This window comes from Scylla paramamosain, chromosome 10 (assembly GCF_035594125.1).
Source record: "Scylla paramamosain isolate STU-SP2022 chromosome 10, ASM3559412v1, whole genome shotgun sequence".
NCBI lineage: Eukaryota > Metazoa > Arthropoda > Malacostraca > Decapoda > Portunidae > Scylla > Scylla paramamosain.
This window is the reverse complement of record NC_087160.1, coordinates 12,866,106-12,892,500: the sequence shown is the minus strand read 5'-3', so window position 1 is coordinate 12,892,500 and position 26,395 is coordinate 12,866,106. Positions and strand designations below refer to the sequence as shown.

General features: G+C 40.1%; 1 protein-coding gene across 7 annotated transcripts in view; it reads right to left on the bottom strand.

Moving 5' to 3' along the window:
• Nucleotides 1-26,395, bottom strand: part of LOC135104242 (serine-rich adhesin for platelets-like) — a 181,132-nt gene that overhangs the window by 15,575 nt on the left and 139,162 nt on the right. For 3 of the 7 annotated variants that reach the window (XM_064011411.1, XM_064011416.1, XM_064011415.1), the window contains exons 16-22: nt 26,111-26,190; nt 21,158-21,216; nt 18,396-18,568; nt 11,732-11,892; nt 10,158-10,334; nt 7,909-7,984; nt 2,784-2,923 (exon numbers count right to left, since the gene is read on the bottom strand). In XM_064011411.1, coding sequence (XP_063867481.1) covers nt 2,784-2,923; nt 7,909-7,984; nt 10,158-10,334; nt 11,732-11,892; nt 18,396-18,568; nt 21,158-21,216; nt 26,111-26,190 — 866 coding nt within the window. The remainder of the gene's footprint in view (nt 1-2,783; nt 2,924-7,908; nt 7,985-10,157; nt 10,335-11,731; nt 11,893-18,395; nt 18,569-21,157; nt 21,217-26,110; nt 26,191-26,395) is intronic. The other 4 variants (XM_064011413.1, XM_064011418.1, XM_064011412.1 and 1 more) reach the window with 3 other exon arrangements.

The window sequence follows — 26,395 nt, the reverse complement described above, 5'->3', positions numbered from 1 at the left end:
AGGAAAGAAGCCGAGGAAAGGTACAAGTAGAAGGCATTTCCTTTTGTTTTCTTACGTCTAACGAATTTATTTTGTTCGTCCGATCCTTCGGTAAAAAGAGAACCTGCTCTGATAACAAGCCAACGTAGTAAAGGAATTAAGTCTCTCCATCTCCTCTCGCAACAAAAAAGAGGAATCGTTGGAGTTATACGGACTCTATTTTTGTTTCGTTTTCCCACTCCTTGGCTAAGAAGAAACACTACTCGGCTAACGAAATTGTAAACTTGTGATAAAAATAGAACAAAAATCTGAAGTGTGGGGAACTTTTACGATGTTTCTGTGTTGTGTCTTAGGGTGAGATGCTCCGGCTTGGCTACGGCGATGCGTCTGGGAGCAATACAGTGTTTCAGTCAGTATTCGTTCCCTGGAAGCATCGTTGCAAGTGAAGCGGCTATGGCACGATGATTTTTAAGGCGTGTTCGCGTGCTCTCCTTCTCAATTCTTCAATAATCAATACACGTTATTACTGGAAGGAAAGTGGTGGCGGCGGTAATTCGTTCTGGTATCATGTCCGTAACTCTCGTCATGACTTTAATTCTCGAGAAAGCAAGCAGGACACAATAGCTGCTCCTCACGCTGGCGCCATTGTTCATATAACGCTGTGAGGATTGCCATTGTCTTTCACGTGAATAGGAGCGATGCTTTTGTATGTGGAAGCAGCATGCATATTCAAAGTTGTGGGCGCATGATGCTGACTTCAAACATTTCACAATCCGGGAAACTAATAAGTAAGTCAATAAAACTTTAAGCAAATATATAAATAATAAAAAAAGACAAATAAAATAGATAATTGAATACATGAATAAACAAATGAATACATAAATCAAAAGTAAATAAATCAGAAAACAAAAAGATCAATAATCAAACAAACAAATACATGAATAAACAAATGAATACATAAATATAAAAAAAAAACGCGTAAAATAAATGCATACAAAAATATTTAAGAAAAAAGTAACAGCAAGTCTGAGGAAACCTGGGAATTCTAAACATTTTCTGACGAGACATGGCGCTCCACTTATATTTTATTTCATTTTTTCTTTCTTTCTATTTAAAATCATGGACCAGAAACCGCAAGTCTGCTCCAAACTCGTGATCACAAACTTCACCGATCGAAGAGTGGCAGGAGGAGGAGGAGGAGGAGGAGGAGGAGGAGGAGGAGGTAATGACACTTTCCAATAATGGAGTAGAGTCGTTTGAAGGAGGCTTGCCGGAAGGAATGTGACGTCCCCGCGCCGCCGCCAGCACGCAAGAACACCAGCCCGAGGAGAGGAGTCAGGGCAGGCATGTGTCTCCACCTCCTGCACCACGCGAGGACTAAACACACTGGAGGAAACTACCCACTTACTGGTGCCCCATATAGAGAGAAAAGTATGTAAGGATGCCAAATGTTTATGAAATTGCACTTATGAAATTGCACTGTAAGTGCAATTTCATAAGTGATTTAATGTGCAGTAAAAACAAGGTCATATGACACTGCTCTACAGACAATGGAGAAAGTGCGTGTTCCAGATACTGGGAAACGAAGGGGAATGATGAACACACTGGGTGGGCTGTGTAATACGTGCGTGGGAAGCTCAAGACTTAAATTCATGAGGAAACTTAGAGTCCGACTTGCTGTTCATGGCAGAAAGCACTGGCAGTATATTACCTTCTGAGTCATATCTACGTCGGTGAGCGGGATTTCACGTGACCAAAACGTGCTCGCGGCGGATTACATTTTCTTTCTTTCCTTCGTGTCCAGCCCGGCTTTGGGAGACAAGATTTGCCACATCGGTCCGTCCTCAGAAAATATCTTCGGCCACTTGAAAAATGTTGGTGCAGAAAAATGACATTTCACGGTTCTGGGCTGGAAAATATTGCCCCTCAGACTGATACACGATGCGTCACACCAATAGTCAGTGAAGAAAATTGTATATTCCTCCAAAGATCCCAAGAAACCACATGCCGACGTGTATCTTTTTGTCATTCCCTTATCATCCACCAATGAATAAATTCATGATTTATTTATCTACGCAATCTTAATTTACAATATTGGCTCAGATTACAAACAGTACTGGAAGTTATTGTGAAAGCAAAGAATCGTCCAAAAAGAATAAACATTTACATTTTCCTCGAAAGAAAGACAAGAAAAATCTGAGTCTGAAAACTAAATTAGATCCTCAGGCGTGCAGGTCACTGAGCAAGACGACACTCCAGGCTCGCCCACCCCCCCCCAAGTACTGAGCGGGGCGAACACCGGGCCACGCCTCCGCCCACGGCACAGAAACACGATCATTTAGCGAGGTCGGGGCCACTCTTGCAGTGAATCAAAGGGCCCAGCGACAGGAGCCTCCAGCTGACGTCACACACGCGTCATTTGCCTGCGAGTGGGTGTAATTCCTGCTCTCTTTACACCCTTTAAACACTACACCCAATACACGGTTCCGGCAAACATGTCGAGGAATTGCCTTTACTACGGCTTTCACTTTTGGCAGATTGCTTTCATTGACTGCTGCTATTTTTGTGTGTGACCTGATATTTTCCACATTTAGATTGGTTTTATTAAGTCTTCATTTTATCTAATTTCTTTAAAAAAATCAGGAATTCTATATTAATACGAGTCCCTGCTTTCAGTTTTCAAAAATAATGAGACCTAAGTAACAATACCACCTGAAGCAGCGACCTGATCTTGCTGAGGGAGGCGTGAGGCACAGAGAGATGAGCTGTTGAGGAGGGAGAAGAGCCGGCGAGGAGACACTCACCTTTGAACTCCGGACTAGAGGTTTGGTACGCTACGGAGGAACGTCTTGACTGGGGCAGTGAGTGGGGGTAGGATCGGGACAGCTGGTACACTTCGTTCTCCGCTTGCTCGCTCAAGGATGATCCACGTCTGGAGGGCGACCTAGCAGGGTAAGACGAGGCTGAAGGACGGTATGGAAGGGGCAAGGGAGTAGAGTTAAGGGGCTAAATGGGGGGAGATAATAGGGAGCTTTATTTTTCTTCGATCTTAGCACTTTTTTTTCTCTCGGTCTCTAATTGACAAAAGTTTAGTTGATAGACATTGGAGTATGCATCAGGCAGCGCACCGCCGCCCACCACGTGAGGCGCAACAAAAGCCCCGCAACGCCCCACTTGTTGGCACATTACAGGTAATTGAATTTGACACACGACAATCAGGTGATGCAGAAGGCGGAGGCGGAGGCGGAGGCGGTGGTGGTGGTGGTGATGGCGGCGGCGGCGGCGGCGGCGGCGGCGTCGGTGGTGGTGGTGGTGCTGGCAGTGATGGTTTGAGTTGACGACTGCCTGATTGATTGACTAGTAACTCACTGACTGACAAACTGACTGATTGACTGATTGACTGACAGACTGACGGACTGACTGACTGACTAACTGACTGGCTGAATGGTTATAATGATTCACTGATTACTGAAACCAAAAATCTTAATGAAACGGCATTAGCTCCGTGATTACTTCTGAAGGGGGAGGGGGCGAAAACAGGTCGCTGATTCTTTTTTCTCTTTCTCTCACCTTTGATTAGTGACTAATGAGGGAGAATGGGTGTGGTTGCCAGGTGTGATAAAGCAAGAGGAGGAGGAGGAGAAGGAGGATAAAGAAGAACAAAATGACCAAGAAGAAGAAGAGGAGGAGGAGGAGGAGGAGGAGGAGGAGGAGGAGGAGGAGGAGGAGGAGGAGGAGGAGGAAGAGGAAACACAAGGAACCATCACCTTATTCTCCCTCACGTTTCAAAAGACACCATATAAATATATCATCTTATCATAACAGCATAGCGTTAAAAAGAAAATGCATGTATATAAAACTGTGTCAACTAAGTGAAGCCAAAAAAAAAAGGAACAGTTTAGAAATAAAAGAAAAAAAAGACGCTTCACAAGAAACACTTCCAGGACTGCAAAAATCACACAAAGTTAAGTAAGAGTAAAGTGAATTAGGTCAAGTTCAACAACAATACCAAGAGACGAAAACACGTGCAGTGGTGGAGAAAAATCATGCAATAAAAACAAGATCCAAAAGTTATAGTATAAATACGTGTTTGTGTATACGTGTGCGTGTAAGTACACCCGCACAACATACCCACGCACGCACATACACATACATGTATTTCAATTCGAACACACACACACACACACACACACACACACACACACACACACACACACGTTGCAATATTTATCTTTTCACACCGAAAAAAAATATCATTATTGTTATTATTATTATTATTATTATTATTATTATTATTATTATTATTATTATTATTATTATTATCATTGTTGTTGTTATCATTATTATTATTAATACCATTATTTTTATTATTATCATCATCCGTATTATTAACATATATAACATTATCATCCTTACATTTCATTCTCATAGTCGGTTATTTTCATTATTATTATTATTATTATTATTATTATTATTATTATTATTATTATTATTATTATTATTATTATCATTATAATCATAATATTATTATTATTATTATAATTATTATTATTATAATTATTATGATTATTATTACTATTATTATTATTATTATTATTATTATCATTATTATTATTATTACTATTATATCACAATAATAATAATAATAATAATGATAATAATAATAATAATAATAATAATAATAATAATAATAATAATAATAATAATAATGATAACAATCGTTAGTGGTACTATTATTATTATTATTATTATTATTATTATTATTATTATTATTATTATTATTATTATCATTATTATTATTATTGCTATTTTATCACCATTCTTATCAAGAGGAGCATCATTACCACACAAGTTTCCCTGAGGAGGCAGACAGGGGCGGGCACGGAGTATGGCAGGGACCGCCTCAACACCCCAACAGCACCATTACTTTGAGGGGGGCGGATGGGCAGCTCAGGGCGGGTTGCACAGTGAGCGGTGGACGAGTGGATAGGCGGGGTGGTACCGGGCCACTCACTATTGTTAGCAGGTTCGTGACTGATGGTTGTATTTATTTATCCATATAAAAGAAATCCACAACTTTACGAGTGTCATGACAGATTGACTAGATTTAAGCAAAGAAATAATGTGCATTTCGTCATTCTCGTTCACAAATAGATTTATCCTTATAGAAATGTGGGATCACTTGATTAAAATTTTTCACATGTTCTCTTCCTTCTCTCTCGCTCCTTTCTGAGTCTCAAGCCGAAGAATCACACTGGACACTGAAAGAGGGAGTGAACAGAGAAGGAGACACGGATGCAACACCGCCACAGGAGTTCTTTTCTCTGCTCGTCTGGCTCATGAAGTGTTGATGGCCAGCCGCTGCCATAAACATGCCCGTCAAGTGTCTGCAGCGGGAGGTGTTGCTCTTTATTACACTTACTTGGGACACCAGAAAGCGAAGACGGCAAAAGAAAGACAGGAAGTGAGTTATAGTGCTGGGACCAATCACTTCTTCGTAGTTTTTTTTTCTAAGACAAGTTGGACGGAGTTGGAGAAGGGAGAGGATGGACAATTGGATGAGAGAGAGAGAGAGAGAGAGAGAGAGAGAGAGAGAGAGAGAGAGAGAGAGAGAGAGAGAGAGAGAGAGAGAGAGAGAGAGAGAGAGAGAGAGAGAGAGAGAGAGAGAGAAGGGGAGGGGGATGGTGGGATGGTGTACAAGGAGGTATACGGAGGTAGAGAAAATTTTCATACGGTAAGAATGTCAGAAATTCCTCAGAAGCAGCCAACACCCGTTTTGTCTATTTTTTTTTCTTTTTATTAGAAGAATAAATTCATATCTAAAAAGAGAAAATGCACATTTGTACATAAATATGAAAAAAAAGAAGGCTTCTTACACACGGGCCAGTCTGTGGTGCGACTCAGGGACGTGACAGACTCTGAAACACGTGACTGGGTGGCGACAGAGAAAGGCCGTGTGTGTGTGCAATCCATAAGTAAACCATCGCAATACATCACGGGAAAAAAAACAACGCATAAAAGTATATTTTTCATTAGAATTTTCGTGTCCTGCCACGAAAGACATAAAAAAAGGAAACGTTAGAGAAAAAATAGTGATATTGAGTGATTAATTTCGAGACGCCGTTATAACAACGTCACTGCACTACACGACAAGAGGTGCTGGCTACTGCCGAGTCCTTTCCCTACAATCCAGAGATAATGCTAGCGACCTGCAACTTCAGCTTCTTAGTTATCTACGTGGCTAGTGAAGTGAGCTGCAGCACTAGAGAGATTATCAGAGAAGAATACAAAAACATAACGGCGAGAAGATGGTCTATGCACAAAAACTACCTAATGAACTACGTGAGCAAGCATCCAACCAACTATAGTGTCAGGTAAGTCTATTGGTAGACTGAAATTCAGGCATTCCAAGGTCATTACTGTGAACTGTGAACATACAATTTGAACTATGCCTGCCTTGACAGCGGGCTAGAGATGGAAGGAACAGAGAGAGAGAGAGAGAGAGAGAGAGAGAGAGAGAGAGAGAGAGAGAGAGAGAGAGAGAGAGAGAGAGAGAGAGAGAGAGAGAGAGAGAGAGAGAGAGAGAGAGAGAGAGAGAGACGAAAGAGAGACGAAAGAGAGACGAAAGAGAGAGAGAGAGAGAGAGAGAGAGAGAGAGAGAGAGAGAGAGAGAGAGAGAGAGAGAGAGAGAGAGAGAGAGAGAGAGAGAGAGAGAGAGAGAGAGAGAGAGAGAGAGAGAGAGAGAGAGAGAGAGAGAGAGAGAGAGAGAGAGAGAGAGAGAGAGAGAGAGAGAGAGAGAGAGACGAGAGAAAGAGAGACGAGAGAAAGAGAGACGAGAGAAAGAGAGAGAGAGAGAGAGAGAGAGAGAGAGAGAGAGAGAGAGAGAGAGAGAGAGAGAGAGAGAGAGAGAGAGAGAGAGAGAGAGAGAGAGAGAGAGAGAGAGAGAGAGAGAGAGAGAGAGAGAGAGAGAGAGAGAGAGCGATACACAATGCAGCAAGATATATGTAAGAAGACTATAAATATGCTACTATAATACCTTCTAATGCACAAATATATATACAGAAGATACAAGAGATGATAGTGAGCGAGAAACTCTGCCCTGAGTGGCTTGGTGCATGTACGTAGGCAAGGTACTATAGGAATAATAATAAAAATAATGATAATAACAATGTAATAATAACAATAATAATAATAATAATGATAATAATAATAATAATAATAATAATAATAATAATAATAATAATAATAATAATAATAATAATAATAACAATAACAACAACAACAACAATGCGAGTGATAATAAGGAAGAAGTAAAAGAACACAAAAAACACGAACAAGAACAAAATGACAGGAGACAAGAACAAGAACAGATACACGTTAAAAATAACACAAAAATAAAAATGACAAAACGAAAAGAAAATCTGAAAAATATGTAAAAGGAAATGATTATATAAATTAAATGAAAATAACAAATGGGAAAGAGGATCTTTCATAACTTTCATGAGAGAGAGAGAGAGAGAGAGAGAGAGAGAGAGAGAGAGAGAGAGAGAGAGAGAGAGAGAGAGAGAGAGAGAGAGAGAGAGAGAGAGAGAGAGAGAGAGAGAGAGAGAGAGAGAGAGAGAAAGAGAGAGAGAGAGATATTCACACACACACACACACACACCAGAAAAAAAAAACACATACAGACAAAACTGACAGAGACAAAACGAGACAAATTTAAATAAAAATATCGAAAGAACATGAAAATAACAAAAATACAACCAATAAACCAACTAACGAGCCAACAAACAAACAAAGAAAGAGGCAACCAAGCAGAAAGTGACTGACAAAATTATGAAAAAAAAAAAAAAAGAAAGAGAGAAAAATGTATGAATGATTGACTGACTAACTGACTCGAGGCTTGAGAAACACGGATCTGTCTTGCTTTACCTTGAGTCTCTCCACGCTAAGTCTGGGTGTAAGAGTCCGGAGTCCAGTGAAGAGTTCCTGCTGTCCTCACCGTCATCTGCAGGTAAACACAGGTAGAAGATAATAATCATATAGATTAGACTAGAGAATTAGAATATGTGAAAGAAGGTTGGCAAGGGAACTAAGCTAGGGTTATGTTTAAGAGATTATAACAGTTAACAGATAGATAGAGAAAATAGATTAACAGATAAAAGAGGGCAAAGACTGGTTTTGTTATATTATAAGTGACTGACTAAAACTATTATATATTTGGAAACCGCTGATCAAATACTTTAAATAATGATGAGAAGTTTAGGTTTTAGTAGAAGTAATAATGGTAGTAGTAGTAGTAGTAGTAGTAGTAGTAGTAGTAGTAGTAGTAGTAGTAGTAGTAGTAGTAGTAGTAGTAGTAGTAGTAGTAGTAGTAGTAGTAGTAGTAGTAGTAGGAGTAGTTGATATTGTTGTAGAACTAGTTTGTACACACACACACACACACACACACACACACACACACACACACACACACACACACACACACACACACACACACACACACACAATCATCGTAAGGACAGCGAGAAACGAAAGAAGAAACAATCATATCAATAATGATGCTTCGCCACATCCCTCGCAAGCTCTCTCTCTCTCTCTCTCTCTCTCTCTCTCTCTCTCTCTCTCTCTCTCTCTCTCTCTCTGCTCTTCAAGAATATCAATTTTCCTTACCGATCTCATAAAAAAATAATAATAACAATGATTTTCTTTTCCTTCATTCTTCGTTCCGCATTTTCTTTTCCTTTACACATCAAACAATTTCAAGACCAACTATTATATTATCGTAAGCCACAGCAGCACAAGCCACCCTGTCCCTTCACGCTTCCAAGTTTGGGGTGCTTACCATTTTAATCTTTCTGGTCTCAGTTTTTGTCTCTAGCTTTTTGCGGTAAAGAAAAGAAAAGAAAAGAAAAGGAAGAAAGAAAGAAAAGAAAACCGGACAAATCAGATCTTCTTTTGTTCTGTTGTGTTTATGTGTGGTTGGGAAATACCTGGTGAGTGTAAGGGGATCTCTCTCTCTCTCTCTCTCTCTCTCTCTCTCTCTCTCTCTCTCTCTCATTTTACTTTTTCCATGTTTAATATTATATCAGTGCCTTAATGCCTTAATTTTGGGGTGAACTGGCCGAAATCCAGGAGAGGTTGCCTGTTTTAATTTTTTTTTCTTTCCAGTTTTAGTGCATGAAGGAAAGTTTAGGCGTAACTTTCCCTCCCGGTTATCCGTGCATGGCGTGCTTTTTCCCTCTTTTTCCTTTCTTTCCTCCTTCCTTCTTTTAAAAGTTGGACAGATGCGGAGAAAATGTGTATGTTTTGTGGCGAATTTTAAGTTATTTCTGTCTTTCGTTTTTATTTTTTTCTTTGCTCTCTCTCTCTCTCTCTCTCTCTCTCTCTCTCTCTCTCTCTCTCTCTCTCTCTCTCTCTCTCTCTCTCTCTCTCTCTCTCTCTCTCTCTCTCTCTCTCTCTCTCTCTCTCTCTCCCTCTCTGAAACATGCATAGCAATCGTGTAATCTAAATTCATGCATACTGTAATTTGACGTAAATGCTCTTAACTGCCTACCTACCTACACACACACAAACACACACAATCATCATCATCATTATCATCATCATCATCATCATCATCATCATCATCATCATCATCATCATCAGTCTAAACGTGTCCACTGCAGAGGAAAGACCTTCCCCAATAATCACTCAGCGGGGAGGAGTTAAGTTAACCCATGTCATGGTGGCTTAAGGGATTTGAGGAGGGAATCTATTGCATGAAAGCGCGACAAGGCTACATAACACACACACACACACACACACACACTCGGCTCACAACTGAGGGGCCAGGGTTCGATCCCCTGGGTGGACTGAGATTATTTGGGTGTGTCTCCTTTCACGTGTAGCCCCTGTTCACCTAGCAGTGAGTAAGTACGGGATGTAAGTCAAGGAGTTGACCTCGTTGTCCCGGTGTGTCTTGGTCCAACCCAAACATTGGTCAGTACGAACTCTGAGCTCTTTCCATAGGGGGAGGGCCGGTTGTCTCGAGAGAGACCAGCAGCAGACTGTACACACACACAAAAACATTAGAGAAGCAGCAATAAACCGTCGGGCAGTCACTCTACGAAACATGCTTACTTATTTCCACCTTTCACCCTCATCCATACACACCCATACACACACACACGGGTACTCACTCCACGTACCGGAGCCAGAGCGCACAGACGGCCTTCTCACAGACGGCACAGAGAAGTCATAGGACACGATGGATCCCCTCGGCGTGGCGTTGGCGCTGCGGGACCTGCGCTCCTGGAGGCGGTACCAGGTGGGCCGCTCGTCCAGGTAAGCGTGCCGCAGGTCAATTAGGGTTTCACCTGGTCACGAAGGAGAGGAGAGAAGGTGAGTCATATGTAGTGATGAGGTGGTTCATTTAAGGAAAGGTGTGCGTTTCTCTCTCTCTCTCTCTCTCTCTCTCTCTCTCTCTCTCTCTCTCTCTCTCTCTCTCTCTCTCTCTCTCTCTCTCTCTCTCTCTCTCTTAACAAAGAGTCCTCTCACTTCATTATCACTCCTTTACTGCCTTTGCTTTCTTTTTTCTCTCCCTGCTTCTCCTTCCTTCTGTTTTTCCCTTCGTATTTCCTTACTCTATTTTTTTTCCTTTATTCCCTATTTCAGAATCTCGTCCCCCGTCTCATTTTCTTTTTGCTTTTGTCCTTCCTCTTTCTCTGCATCCCCGTCCTCCCTTCCTCCGCCGTCTATTTTTTCCTCCTCATCTATCATTGCATAGAGAAACTCAAGATACGTAAATTGTTGACGTGGCACACACACCCACTTATCTTCACATGTTCTATTTAGATCAGCTAACTAAAGTAATTTTCTTTTCTCTTTACCGCCACGCACCTCATACTCCCATCTATACTCCTTCTCCTCCTCTTTTTCCTCCTTCCCTTTTCCCACTTCTGTCTTCCCATTGTTCTCGATTTAGATTATCTAAACTTCTCTAATTGGAATCCTTTCTTTTTATCAGCTGAAATCTCTCTTGTCCTTCTCTTAATCCCTCTCTCTGTCTTTCACACAACTAGAAAAAAGTCCATGACCTTTTTATATTTCTCTCTCTTTTTTTTTCATCACCCTCCCCATAGTCTGCCACTCTTAAATACTCTTTAATTTCTTTGTAGCTTTTCTCTTCACTATGCACATACAAGTGGACATCTTTCTTACCTACACACCAACGTATAGCTTGAGTTCTCGCCGTAAAAAAATTCCTGTATAAAACATTTCATAAATAAGATTACCCACAAAATAATCTTCCCCATGATGTCAGGTTAAGTGTGGGAAGAACCGCTTTGGGTTAAATATTCATGGAGGAATTCTCGTGTGTGGAATTTACCTGTAAGCATACAAACACTATATATCCACTGTAGATTCTTTACCTCATCTATAACCAAGCGCACTGGTCCTCCTGTCTGCCGTGAAGCTCTCATATATCTGCTTGCCAAACACGTCCGTTATCCCGCCAGTAATAACCCGATCCTCCTTATACCCCAAGGCCTCCATTATCTCCAAGGCTTTCCCTCGTAAGTTCCTCATTTATTTTCCTCTTTTGTTTTCTCCCTGGAACCTGTCTCTTGTCTTCCCTGGAAACTCCTTATCTTCCTCATAACCTTCCTTTACCTTTCCCAGAGACGTCTTATCTAACCCTATTAACTTACTCTTTTTATCACCACCACCTCCACCCTCCACCGTCAGCGCTCTCGTCAGGCCATGCACTCACCGTGGAATCCGTTTTCTGTGTGCGAGATGTAGTCCCACACGGAGAGCTCCAGCGTGAGGCCAAGCAGAGAGTCCCCCGCCAGGTTCTCCCAGATGAAGGAGGAATTCCACAGGGGCTTGCAAGAAGGTTCCGCCACGCCCGTGCTGTACATCTTGCTATCACTGGGAGTAAAGAACATTTATTACTACACGCAGTCGTTCTTTATCATAGGCAAGGTAAAAAAAAAAAAAATGTTTCCAAAGACCCCACGGAAAAGCGAGACAGAAGAGGTTACTTTTGTCTTTACTACGCTACAGAGCGACACTGCACTGCAGTGAAAAGAAAAAAAAAATTGTTGGTGGTTTTGGGAGAAGCGATCTAGCAGTGAAACAGTTAAAAGAACACACGGAAAAAAATAAGACAGAAGAAGAGGTTAATTTAGTCTTTTGTATGTTATAGAGCGTCTTAGCACTGATGTTTAAAAATTGGTGAAAAGAAAAAAAACAGAGTTGTGATTTGAGAGAAACAGTCAAGCAGTGAAAGAGTTAAAGGTGTGACACTTGTTGCTTCATTTGAATACCCCTAAATGGTTCCTATGAGCTCAAAAAAAAAAAAAAAAGAAAAAAAAAAGACTAGAGGCTACTACTGCAATTTTCTTTTTAACATTTTGATAACTTTTGCCGTTAGTGGTGCCCTTAAAAACTACAGTAGGAACTTGTTATAGACCATTTTACGATGCCTGTGGAGAAGCCAGAGTTGTGAAAGGGTTAGGAGGAGGAGGAGGAGGAGGAGGAGGAGGAGGAGGAGGAGGAGGAGGAGGAGGAGGAGGAGGAGGAGGAGGAGGAGGAGGAGGAGGAGGAGGCTATGATGATGGTGGGTGCGCTGAACAGCAAGAAAACGAAGGGCCGAGAAACAAAAGGTGCAACACAAAAGAATTATTAAAGCCAAATGCAGAAACAACTCCCCTACTACTAATTAAAACTGTTCCTTTTGACTCCTCTCTCTCTCTCTCTCTCTCTCTCTCTCTCTCTCTCTCTCTCTCTCTCTCTCTCTCTCTCTCTCTCTCTCTCTCTCTCTCTCTCTCTCTCTGCTGGTTTACGTAAACAATTTCTCGGGTCAAGTATTGTAAAAAGTGTGTGTGTGTGTGTGTGTGTGTGTGTGTGTGTGTGTGTGTGTGTGTGTGTGTGTGTGTGTGTTGTGTGTGTGTGTGTGTGTGTGTGTGTGTGTGTGTGTGTGTGTGTGTGTGTGTGTGTGTGTGTGTGTGTGTGTGTGTGGGTGTGTGTGTGCGTGTGTGTGTGATCGTCTTCATGTTACTAAAGGGATACTGAGAGAGAGAGAGAGAGAGAGAGAGAGAGAGAGAGAGAGAGAGAGAGAGAGAGAGAGAGAGAGAGAGAGAGAGAGAGAGAGAGAGAGAGAGAGAGAGAGAGAGAGAGAGAGAGAGAGAGAGAGAGAGAGAGAAACAGGAATTCACACAGGCATACATGCTGGGTACAACACATGATACACTAGTAAATAAAAAAAAAATCCAAAGCTGGATGTTGCGTTTATGTGCGCAACGAATTAACCTCTTCTCTTACCCATGCTCTTGAATCTTCCGAATTTTCCACTATCAGGCTACGACTACAGAGTCACTCTCAAACTAAATTTATCTGACTATAAGAAATTCTTTGACTACTTAACTTCCAAAGTGAGCACATTCTCTCTTCCCTTTTATGGAGATTTCCATTATTGGAGACTTCAATGTTCACCACCAGCTTTGGCTTTCCTCTCCCTTCATTGACCATCCTGATGAACTAACCTTTACTTTTGCTATCCTTCACGACCTAGAGCAACTGTCCAACACCATACTCGTATTCCTGACCGTCTTGGAGATACACCCAACATTCTTGATCTTTTCCTAATTTCTAATATTTCTGCTTATGAAGTCACCCTATCTTCTCTCCGTTGGGTTCCTCCACTCACAACCTCATCTGTATCTTGTCCTATCGCTCCAATCCCTCCTCAGGATCCCCCAAAGCGTTTAGCTTCTGCTAATTGGAGGATCTGAAGAGGTATTATCCCGATTTTCCTTGGAATGATTACTACTTTCGTGTCAGAGACTCGTCTCTGTGTGCTGAGCGCATAAGAGAAGTGATAGTGTCTGGCATGGAAGAGTACATTCTTCACTCTTTGTCTCGCTCTAAACTTTTCAAACCTTGGTTTAACACAGCCTGTTCTCGTGCAATACATGATAGAGAGGTTACCCACAAAGGATACTTGAGCCTTCCATCACATGCGCTATATACTCGTATTTCTGCACGAAATCATACAAAGTCTGTTCTCCAACTAGCCAGAAACTCTTTCATTAATAGAAAGTGTCAAAATCTTTCAAGATCTAACTCCCCTCGAGATTTCTGGCACCTAGCCAAAAACATATACAGTAACATTGCATCTTCATCTTTTCCTCCTTTATTTCAACATGATGGCACGACTGCCATCTCATCTATCTCTAAAGCTGAACTCTTCGCTCAGACCTCTGCTAAAAACTCTACCTTGAATAATTCAGGATTTGTTCTTCCCTCTCCTCCACCCTCCGACTACTTCATGCTACCCATTAAGATCCTTCGCAGTGATGTCTTCCATGGCCTCGCTGGCCTTAACCCTCAGAAGGCTTATGGACTTGATGGGATTCTCCCTATTGTTCCCCGAAACTGTCTCCGTGCTTGCACTTTGCCTAGTCAAAACTCTTCTAACTCTGTCTGTCAACATCTACCTTTTCTTATTGCTCGAAGTTTGCCTACATTCAACCTGTTCTTTAAAAGGGTGACTGTTCTAATCCCTCAAACTACCATCCTATTGCTTTAATTTCCTCTGTCTCTAAAGTTTTTGAATGTATCCTCAACAAGAAGATTCTTAAACATCTAACACTTCACAACCTTCTATCTGATCACCAGTATGGTTTCCGTCAAAGCTGCTCTACTGGTGATCTTCTGGCTTTTCTTATTGAGTCTTGGTCATCCTCTATTAGGGATTTTGGTGATCTTTTTTTATTTTGTTGCCTTTGACATATTAAAAGCTTTTGATAGAGACTGGCACAAAGTTTTGATTTCCAAACTACCCTCCTACAGCTTCTATCCTTATCTCTGTAACTTCAAGCCAAGTTTTCTTTCTGACCGTTCTATTGCTGCTGTGGTAGATGGTCACTGTTCTCTTAAATCTATTAACAGTGGTGTTATTCAGGGTTCTGTCCCTGTCATCCACTCGCTTCTTATTATCTATCAATGATCTCCTAAACCAAACTTCTTGTCCTATCCACTCCTACGCTAATGATATCACCCTGCAGCTTTCCACGTCTTTTCGTAGACGTCCAAACCATCATGAAGCTAACAGTTCACGCAGGGAAGCCACAGAACGCCTGACTTCTGATCTCTCTAAAATTTCTGATTGGGGCAGAACAAACTTAGTATTGTTCAATGCCTCAAAAACTCAATTCCTCCATCTATCAACTCGACACAATCTTCCAGACAACTATCGACACAATCTTCCAGACAACTATCTCCCTATTCTTCAAAGACACTCAGCTGTCCCCTTCTTCTGCACTGAACATCCTCGGTCTGTCCTTTACTTATAATCTAAACTGGAAACTTCATATCTCATCTCTAGCTAAAGCAGCTTCTATGAAGTTAGGTGTTCTGAGTCGTCTCCGCCAGTTTTTCTCACCCCCACCGCTGCAAACTAATCCATCCATGTATGGAGTATGCTTCACATGTATGGAAGGTTCCACTCATACCGCTCTTTTAGATAAGGTGGAATTAAAAGCTTTTCGTTTTAGCAATTCCTCTCCTCTGACTGACTGTCTTCAAGCCTCTATTTCACTGCCGCAATGTTGCATCTCTTGCTATCTTCTACCGCTATTTTCACGTTAATTGCTCTTCTGATCTTGGTAAATGCATGCCTCCCCTCCTCCCGCGGCCTCGCTGCACAAGATTTTCTTCTTTCTCTCATTCCCATTCTGTCCACCTCTCTAATGCAAGAGTTAACCAGTATTCTCAATCATTCATCCCCTTCTATGGTAAACTCTGGAAATCCCTGCCTGCTTCTGTATTTCCTCCTTCCTATGACTTGAACTCCTTCAAGATGGAGGTTTCAAGACACTTATCCTTCAATTTTCGATGATTCTCTTGACATCTCTTTTGGGACTGGCACCTCAGTGGGATTTTTTTCCTCTTTTTTTATTTTCCTTGGCCAGTGACCTTACATAAAAAAAAATGTATTAGACTTTCCGCTCAAAAAAAAAAAAAAGGAAAAAAAATGAGAAGTTAATTAAACAAAAAAAGTCTATTTACTGACAACTGCAACAAATACGTACAACGAGTGTTGGGATGAAGGTTACGAGGAAAAGTGCTCACGACTTTTGCTGCTTTGTTCAATTTCTCTGATTAGTGTGGCGGGTTTCCGATTTGATAATTAAAAAAAAATCTTGATATTAATTTCTTGTTTCAATCATTCCACTAGATCAGGTAGCTACACTAATACAAATAAATAAAGAAAGGAGGAAAGAAAAAATAATTTCACGTGGTTTGGCTTCCGGTACTACTAGTTCCTCATTTCAGCTCATTATTTATTAGAACAACTTTCAAATATGTTTTTAATTAAGTCTAAAGGTTAAAGCGGCGAAACTCTCTCTCTCTCTCTCTCTCCTCTCTCTCTCTCTCTCTCTCTCTCTCTCTCTCTCTCTCTCTCTCTCTCTCTCTCTCTCTGCGCACGTGTGTGTGTGTGTGTGTGTGTGTGTGTGTGTGTGTGTGTGTGTGTGTGTGTGTGTGTGTGTGTGTGTGTGTGTGTGTGTGTGTGTGTGTGTGTGTGTGTGTGTGTGTGTGTGTGTGTGTGTGTGTGTGTGTGTGTGTGTTATAGTTTTTCCTATGTTCTAATGTCTGGTTTGGGTTCAATTATTACTTTTCTACAAGATGTTATTGTTTTTTTTTATTTGATTAGACAAAAAAATGTATTTTTTCATTACTTATATTTTTGTTAATAAAATAATACTATTACAACAACAACAACAACAACTACTACTACTACTACAACTACTACTACTACTACTACTACTACTATTACTGTATTTTTTTTTTTTTTTTGTGTGTACAGGAATAGCCAGCCAATCTAAAAACTCAACATCACTTCACCAATCTGATTTAACTTCCGCTCGCCGCATATTCCGTTTCCTTCCTCCTTCCTTCCCTCCTTTCCCCCCCTCCTGCCTTCTTCTACTCTTCAAACTCATCTCCCTTCTCATCTCTCCTAATTTCCCTTCCCCATACCCTCTATTACCAGTTCCTATTTCCTCCATGCTTTTTTTTTTCCTTCCTATTTCCTTATTTTTTTCTTTAGCCCTCCATCTCATTTCGAAAACTTCTATCTCATCTAAATTTCCTTACTTTTCCCTTTACATCTTATTTTTTTCTTTTATCTATTTTAATGATGTCATTTCTTACCTTATTTTCCTTAATATTCCTGTCTTTAATGACTCTCTTTTTCTTTTTCCCTTCAAGTAGCCCTTCTTGCATACCCTTGTAATCTTCCCCTTCTTTTTTTCTTTTGATTTTCCTCACCATTACTTCCTCCTTCCTTCGTTTCTTCTGCTTGATCTCCTTCCCTAATGAAGCCTTTCATCTCTCCTTTCTCTTACTCCTTCATGTTCCCTTCATTTCATCCCTTCTCTTAATTTCAATCCGTCCCTTTGTGTATCTCTCCTCCAAGGTCTTCCCTAGTCTACTCTACTCGTATTTCCTCATTCCTTCACTAAATTGCTGTCTTTCCTTTATATATTTATCTTCCACCCTTTTCCTTAATCTACGTTTTTTTTTTTTTTTGTCTCTCATTTCTTTACGATCCTTTTCTTTCATCTTTTATCTCTATTTATATGCCTGTAATTTCTGTCCTTCCTTTGTATACCTGTTCTCCACTCTCTTCCCTAATCTACAGTGTTTTTGTCTATTTCTTTACGTTTTTTTCTTTCTTCACTCTATTCTCATCTTTGTACTTTCCTTCTCTTGATTCACAGCCTTTCGTTTTCACCTCCATTCTAAGAATGACACATAACTAGACCAACAAATATTTATATTCTCCCCCAAAAATTAATGCATCAGTAGATTACACTTCCTTTTATCTTCTTTTATAGGGTTGTTAAGTTTTCACTCCTCACATTTTAATTAGCGAAATGTAGTGTAGTGAAAGCATATGACTTAACAAGGAAATAAAGATCGGTTGCAGTTTAAAATCCTTTGTAATCTTTAATCGAATACCTCTCTCTCTCTGTCTCTCTCTCTCTCTCTCTCTCTCTCTCTCTCTCTCTCTCTCTCTCTCTCTCTCTCTCTCTCTATCTCTCTCTCTCTCTCTCTAGTGTCATTATGTATATATGTATAAATATTTCCATGTAAATCAATATTACTTTGTAGTAAAAGTATATATGCATGTACCTTTTATATGTAAAAGAATAACCACAATTTTGTGGAATAAACTTTTATTATTATTATTATTATTATTATTATTATTATTATTATTATTATTATTATTATTATTATTATTTATTATTATTCTCTCTCTCTCTCTCTCTCTCTCTCTCTCTCTCTCTCTCTCTCTCTCTCTCTCTCTCCTCTCTCTCTCTCTCTCTCTCTCTCTCTCTCTCTCTCTCCTCTCTCTCTCTCACCTGAAGGGATACAGACGCAGGCAGACGAAGGCCTCGGGAGGACCGTAGGTGGATGTGTCCCTGAAGCGGAGGTCGTGGGCAGACACCACCGTCACGATCAGGTGCGACTTATCCTGGTCGTACCACAGCTGCACCTGAAGCTTGCCACTCACTGGGTCTCGCATCAGGTCACCCTTGACGGTGAGGCAAGGGGTGGAGGGGCGTGGTTAGGAAGTGTGGAGGGATGAGTGACATGGAAGAAGTACGAGAGTTGGGGAGTAGTGAGATGGAAGATTTTGTGTTTAGGAAGTGTGGAGGATGAAGGGTATAGATAAAGGGACAAAAGATAGGAGATAAAGTAATATTGGAAAGGCGAGGTGAAGTTTGCAAAACGGTGTGGAGGATAAAGGGCAAAGATAAAGGGAAAAAAATGTTGGGAAAAATATGGATGGAAAAGTAATATGGAAAAATTGAAGGACAGATTAAAGACGTCTTCTGTTTACCGTGATCTGTTTCAGATCAGTGATCTGGTCGCACTGTCAATGTTCTATTTAAATCTTGATATAGATTTACCATGATCTGAGTGATCCGGATCATGATCTGAGTGATCTAGATCCGGGTGTAGGTTATAGCAGACGGCACTTGCTGAAGTTGCTGGCGGCGGCCATATCAATGGCTGAGCAACCTCTTTTGGGGAATTATTTAGGAAAATATAAAGCAAGAAATCAGTCGATATGTCTAAGAAAACACACTGAGTGGTAACGAAACGCTGCAGAATGCTGCTGTGGGCACAGAATGTGTATAGTGATGGTAACAGATGCCAGAAACAAGAGAGATATAACAAGCCACATCAAGCCTTGTTTTAATACCTTCTGATTATAATTACGTGGTCATTACCAATCCTACCAACGACCACATGATGAGGCAAAACGAAGATATTATTTGTTCAGTTGTATAAATGATACATATTTACTTTTGAAGTGTCACAATAATGTTGTCATTAGTGTCAGCACTCACCTTACGTTTGAATTTTTTTTTTTTCATTTTGCCATTCTGTACTTCACCAAAGCGAGTACTTTCAGCATGTTATGTGTTGAAAGAGGTTTGTATGAAACTTATACAACGTTCATAGCCAGGCATGGAACCCAGTCTCGTGCTGCCATTTTTCCTCTAGTTACGAAGCTCCACCTGGGTAATTAGGTGGCTGGGATTCAGGGGTTTTCTCGGCCCAACTGTTTCAGGGTATGTACGGTGTAGCCATCATTGGCACTTCCTTAGAACACAGTGGCGAGAACAGCTGGGCAGTGACTTGCCTGTGTTATGTTTATATATATATATATATATATATATATATATATATATATATATATATATATATATATAATATATATATATATATATATATATATATATATATATATATATATATATATATATATATATATATATATGTATGTATGTATATGTATATATATATATATATATATATATATATATATATATATATATATAATATATATATATATATATATATATATATATATATTATATATAATATATATATATATATATACGAGTATATATTTTTTTTTTTTATTTCTTTTTTTTTTCTTTTTTTTTTTTTATCAGTAATGGCTCCAAGCGTCTTTTTACCCAGAGGGAATCCAGATCACATTCAGATCCAGATCAATGATCTACAGATGATCAGTGCTATTAATAAAAGACGCTTTAGGGATAAGTTAGTGGTGAGACAAAGGTGAGGTGAAGCAGTTTGTGGATAATAAATGTGGAGTCTGAGGGACAAGTAACAAGGGAAAGCTGAAGAGGAAAAAAATAAATTATGGATGAAAGTACAAGGTGGGACTGATGAGTAAAAGATTGGAGGGATAAAGAGTATGGAGGAGGAGCAGAACATAGCAGAGGGGAAGGTAAAGAAAAGGAATGAAAGGTGGTATGTAGGTAAATGTGTGAGATAAGGATGTGGACTAATTAAAGGAAAGGATGTAAGGAAGGAAGGAAGGGTGAGTAAAAGAAGGACAGTCAATATTGGGTTACTAGATAATGACTCATGTTAAAAGGGACCGAAACTACAGGGGAGTGACAACTAAGTGTAATTTTGTCATTCATTAACATAATATTACAAGTTGTCTCTTGCATTACCGTAACATTACCTCTCACCATCAGCCTCGTTACGTACACACAAACACACATATCTATCCCTTTACTACACAATACCTCTTAGCATGAAATAAATAAAAAAATCAGGCATTTCCTGCACTAAAAAAATTGAGGCTGGGAGAAGGACGTGATGGAAAACAAGGAAGTAAGACTGAACAAGAGAGACTAACTCGTTAAGACTCTTTAGATTAAGAAAACTATTTTCACACTAAAAGTAAAAAATGAAACAAAAGTATATAAATCATGAAAGTGTGTGTGTGTGTGTGTGTGTGTGTGTGTGTGTGTGTGTGTGTGTGTGTGTGTGTGTGTGTGTGTGTGTGTGTGTGTGTGTGTGTGTGTGTGTGTGTGTGTGTGTGTGTGTGTGTGTGAAAAACATTTACTTCCCATCTTCTTCCCACCTATTTATTCCCCACATCCGTCCTTCCCTTCGCCACCTTTTTATAACGCTTCCCTTCCTCCTGCCAGCTTCCTTCCTATCCCGGTCCCTCCTTCCCTCCCTTCCCTAACCAGCCACCAGCAAGCCGCCACCTACCACCATTAGGAAGATTGGACTCAGGGGGGGGAAAAACTGAATTTACACAAAGGAAAATGCAGCGGTAACTCACAGGTATTCGGGGCAATTTGCGTCGAGAAGTTAAGGATTGAGCCAAGTCGTTTTCTCCCTCTGCAAGAAAAGAAAAAAGTAAAGGAAAATTAAAGCGAAGTAAGTGGATTGATACATTAACGTGATGATATATAGGGTAAGTATTAGGTGAGACGGTGATGAGGGAGAAACAGAGGTAAAGATGTGGAGGTGGAGAGAGTATAGGAGAGTAAGACAGAGGAGAGGAGAGGAGAGAAGAGAAGAGAAGAGGAAAAGAGAAGAGAAGAGAAGAGGAATGAGAGAGAGAGAGAGAGAGAGAGAGGAGAGAGAGAGAGAGAGAGAGAGAGAGAGAGAGAGAGAGAGAGAGAGAGAGAGAGAGAGAGAGAGAGAGAGAGAGAGAGAGAGAGAGAGAGAGAGAGAGAGAGAGAGTTGCATAGTTGCATAGATACAAAAGCCAAAACAGACCTTGCGGTTCTCACGAGGTGACCTCACCTACGACTAATAAGGTGATAGAAAAAAAAAGGACAGCAAAATCGCTCTTCGTATGATTTGCTTCTTAGGCTTGGTATCATCTTAATTACTTTACGCTTAATTCGTTCTAATGTATGTCTTTCTGGTAGTAGGGACACCATATGCTTGAACGCAATATTCCAAAAGGGACGGACTAAAGAGTTATACAGAGATCGTATCTTTAAATTTATATTCAAATGACCTGTCGTTTAGTCCGAAAATTTTGTTCGCTTTCTTTACGACTTCAGAACATAGTTGGCTAGGTTTTAGGCTGCTCGATACTGTTACGCCTAAATCAATTTCGCTGTCTACACTTTTAAGTTAGGTACCATTCATAATATACTTTGCTTTCTCTGTAAGTCCTGAAATTGACCCCTGTGGCACACCGCAGGTTACGTTAGGTCCACTTGGATGTCGTTAGTCCGCTTGGATGTCGTTGTTTACGGTTGTTTAGCCAGTTTTCTATCCATCTCAACACGCCGCCTTGGATAACATGCGATTTTACGTAGTTTAATCAATAAACGTTTGTGAGAGACTTTGTCGAAGACCTTTTGAATATCAAGATATATTATATCTACTTTACTTTCGTCATACTGGTTCAGAATATCATAGAAGAAGTCTAAGAGGTTCGTCAAACAAGAGCGTTTGTTACTGAATCCGTGGTGAGTATTTCTAAGTACGTTATTTTCCTCTAAGTGATTAACAATTTTATCTATTATAAGTGTTTCTAGTATTTTGCATGCGACTGAGAGCTAACTGGGCGGTAATTACAAGGTAAAGTATTACTGCCATTTTTAAAAATCGCAGTTATGTTTGCGAGCTTCCACTCATCAGGCAATGTAACCAGACTGCAGGGATATATTGAACAATAAAAATAAAGTCTGATGTTTAACTAATTCACATTTAGCTTTGGGCCCGGGTGACTTGCTTGTTCTAAGTTTATCGACGTCTCTTTCTGTTATACTGATACGACTTAGGACTACTGTTACCGTAGGGATGTCGCTAAGCTCCTTTTCTTCAGAAACTGATATAAAGAAAGTATTAAGAATGCTTCCAATTTGCTCCTCATCGTTGGTGAAATCTCCATTTTTGTCAGGTTATTGCTTAAATATTGACGTAATCACTCTTTTCTGCCTGATAAAGCTATGAAATTCCTTCGGTTAGTACTATTGTGGTTCGCAACTTATAACTCGGTGGACCTTTTGCTCTGTTCAATCAACTTCTTTGCTTTACGTCTTAACTTTGTGAATCTAATTCGTTCCTCGTTATTAGTGTAAGATTTTTAATCAATTACGTGAGAGAGAGAGAGAGAGAGAGAGAGAGAGAGAGAGAGAGAGAGAGAGAGAGAGAGAGAGAGAGAGAGAGAGAGAGAGAGAGAGAGAGAGGAGAGAGAGAGAGAGAGAGAGAGAGAGATTGAAGAAAATAACGAGTAAAGTAAGACACACACACACAAACAGACACAAACACACACACACACACACACACACACACACACACACACACACACACACACACACACACACACACACACGCATGCAGAGACAAAAAAAAAAAAAAAAATACAGTCTGTTCTATAAAACAAAATATTTTTACATTGTCATACACAGCAAGTTTTACAAGGATTCTTAACATCAGTTTATGTGGAGGCAAGGCCATTATACACCAACACACCGCTTCCACCACAGGGTCGTAACTCACTCACCGCGCCGCATCACATCACCACACTGCAGCAGGTCAAGGCCAGAACACCACCACCACCACCACCACCACCACCACAACCAAACACATGAAGAGGAGGAGGAGGAGGAGGAGGAGGAGGAGGAGGAGGAGGAAGAAGAAGAAGAAGAAGAAGAAGAAGAAGAAAGAAGAAGAAGAAGAAGAAGAAGAAGAAGAAGAAGAAGAAGAAGAAGAAGAAGAAGAAGAAGAAGAAGAAAAAGGAGGAGGAGGAGGAGGAGGAGGAGGAGGAGGAGGAGGAGGAGGAGGAGGAGGAGGAGGAGGAGGAGGAGGAGGAAGAGAAGAAGAAGAAGAAGAAGGAGAAGAAGAAGAAGAAGAAGAAGAAGAAGAAGAAGAAGAAGAAGAAGAAGAAGAAGAAGAAGAAGAAAAAAAAGAAGAAGAAGAAGAAGAAGAAGAAGAAGAAGAAGAAGAAGAAGAAGAAGAAGAAGAAGAAGAAGAAGAAGAAGAAGAAGAAGAAGAAGAAGATGATGATGATGATGATGATGATGATGATGATGATGATGATGATGATGATGATGATGATGAACAACAACAAAAAACGACAATAACACTCCTCCATCGTCTCCCACCTACACAGCACTACCATCACAACAATGACCACTTATTACAACCATAATCCACCACAACAAAACCAAGATTCAACACAAAATCCATAACTGCAACATACTCGTATATTTCCATAACAAGAGTTGCAATCTTTACCTTTCAGCTAAACCACCACTACCACCACCACAGAGTAGTTATTACAACACAAAACCACCACAACACTGACGCAAACTGAACTACACACACAAAAAAAAAAAAAAAAAAAAAAAATCCAACAAGCTGCCACCACCACAAACCCCATGGTTACTTTTCTGTTTTACTTTTTTTACTTTTTTCTCTGCGCATCAAGACGACTAGCTAAAGGAAAAAAGAACTGCAGGAAAATATTCCACTTGCCGCTTCCCCAAAAAAAGTTAATCGCAGTAATAGTTTTGAAAAAGTTCTCTAATTTAACTCCGGAGTTTTCCTGATACTCTCCCCCTGTGAAGCAGCTACTCTCGCAAAAAGGAAGGAGAACGCAAAACAAGATGAGAGTTCCAGAGAGCATTAAACAAATAGAGAGAAAAAAAGGTAAAAGGTAATAATTAACTTCCGCATAGTGAAGCGGACAGAATAAGGAAGTAACCTTCATCATCACTGTTTTCAGACTCCATGACATCACCACCACCACCACCGCCACCACCACCAGAACTAGGCTTCATGTAATAATGACCAGGTCCCGCTGAACTAATTACGATGACATTAAAAATAGCGAGTTACTTTTCTTTCAATTCAGAATCACAGTGACATAATTAAATGGAAAAAAAAGGCTTACTGTCAAAAGCATAATTGAGTTACCAGATAATCTATTTTTTTTCCGAGTAGTTGATTATTTGTAGTTAATGTACAAGACTGACACACCCATCCTGCCAGTCATCCATCTTTTAATCAACCAACCCATTCATCCCACTAATTATTCACCCACTTACTCATTTTCCTCACCCATCTGCCAATCCAGCCATTCACCCTTCCACTGTCTCACTCACTCATCCGCCAGCCCACTCATTCACTCACCCTTCCACTGCCCCACTCACTCTTACACTGCCTCACTCACTCACCCTTTCCACTGTCTTACACATTCTTCATTGAACTACCTCACTCAGTCACCCTCAATCACTCACCCTTGCACTGTCTCACTCACTCATCACTGAACTATCTCACTCCGTCACCCACATTCACTCACCTTTGCAATGTCTCACTCACTCATCACTGAACTACCTCACTCAGTCATCCTATCTTCACGCCAAGTAACGCATCCACCCACCTATCGAGCAACTCTGCCACTCAATCCACCAAACTGCCGAACATTGTTTAAGTTATCACAAGCATGAGGACAGCCTATGATGAATGTGTAATAATCTGCCCCAGATGAGCGATATATACATTTCACCTACAGGAAGTTTGGTACCACTAGAACAATAATTATTCGAGTTTCTCTTTACCTACTATGTATATTCCTTATTTATATGTTTAACCTACCATGCATATTACGAGTATTTATATGTAAGTTAGTTCAACACACACACACACACCACAACACACACACACACACATATATATATATATATATATATATATATATATAGTATATATATATATATATATATATATATATATATATATATATATATATATATTTATATATATATACTTCATTTTCATGTATCAAAAGGAGCATAAGTGACATTTATTTCAACACTGGTCATGTAATTTCTCTAATAAATAGTTAATGTAAAAGTTAAGCTAGTTAGGGTTAAGGTGAGTGGCTGGATTGGCAGATGGGTGAGGAAAATGAGTAAGTGGGTGAATAATTAGTGGGATGAATGGGTTGGTTGATTAAAAAGATGGATGACTGGCAGGATGGGTTATAAAGGGGACACACACACACACGCACACACACACACCACACACAAAAAAAAAAAACCCATCCACACACACACACACACACACACACACACACACACACACACACACACACACACACACACACAAAGAAAACACACCCACCTCACACATATTACGAAACAACGCAGAATAACACAATTACAACACTGCACCACCACCACCACCACCACCACCACCAGACAAAAGCAGCAAACCTTTCTCACCTGCTTTAAGTAACGCACTCCCCTTCATTAACACTCACCTGAGGGGGTCCTGCCCTCTAGAGATCCCTTCTTCTGTTGAACTAAGGCACTGTGCTCATCGCCGTAATCAAGGGAGCGTCTGCAAGAGAGAAAGAAAAAAAAAATAATAAGAACGTGTAATGAAAGCATAAAAGGAAGGGGGGACAAAAATAAGAAGAAGAGGAAGCATTAAAGTCCTTCCACTTAAAGATTTACTATCGCATTTTCCTTCTCTGGCAATATTAAAATAAATTAATATGAATACATAAAAGCAATAAAAGAGAGAGAGAGAGAGAGAGAGAGAG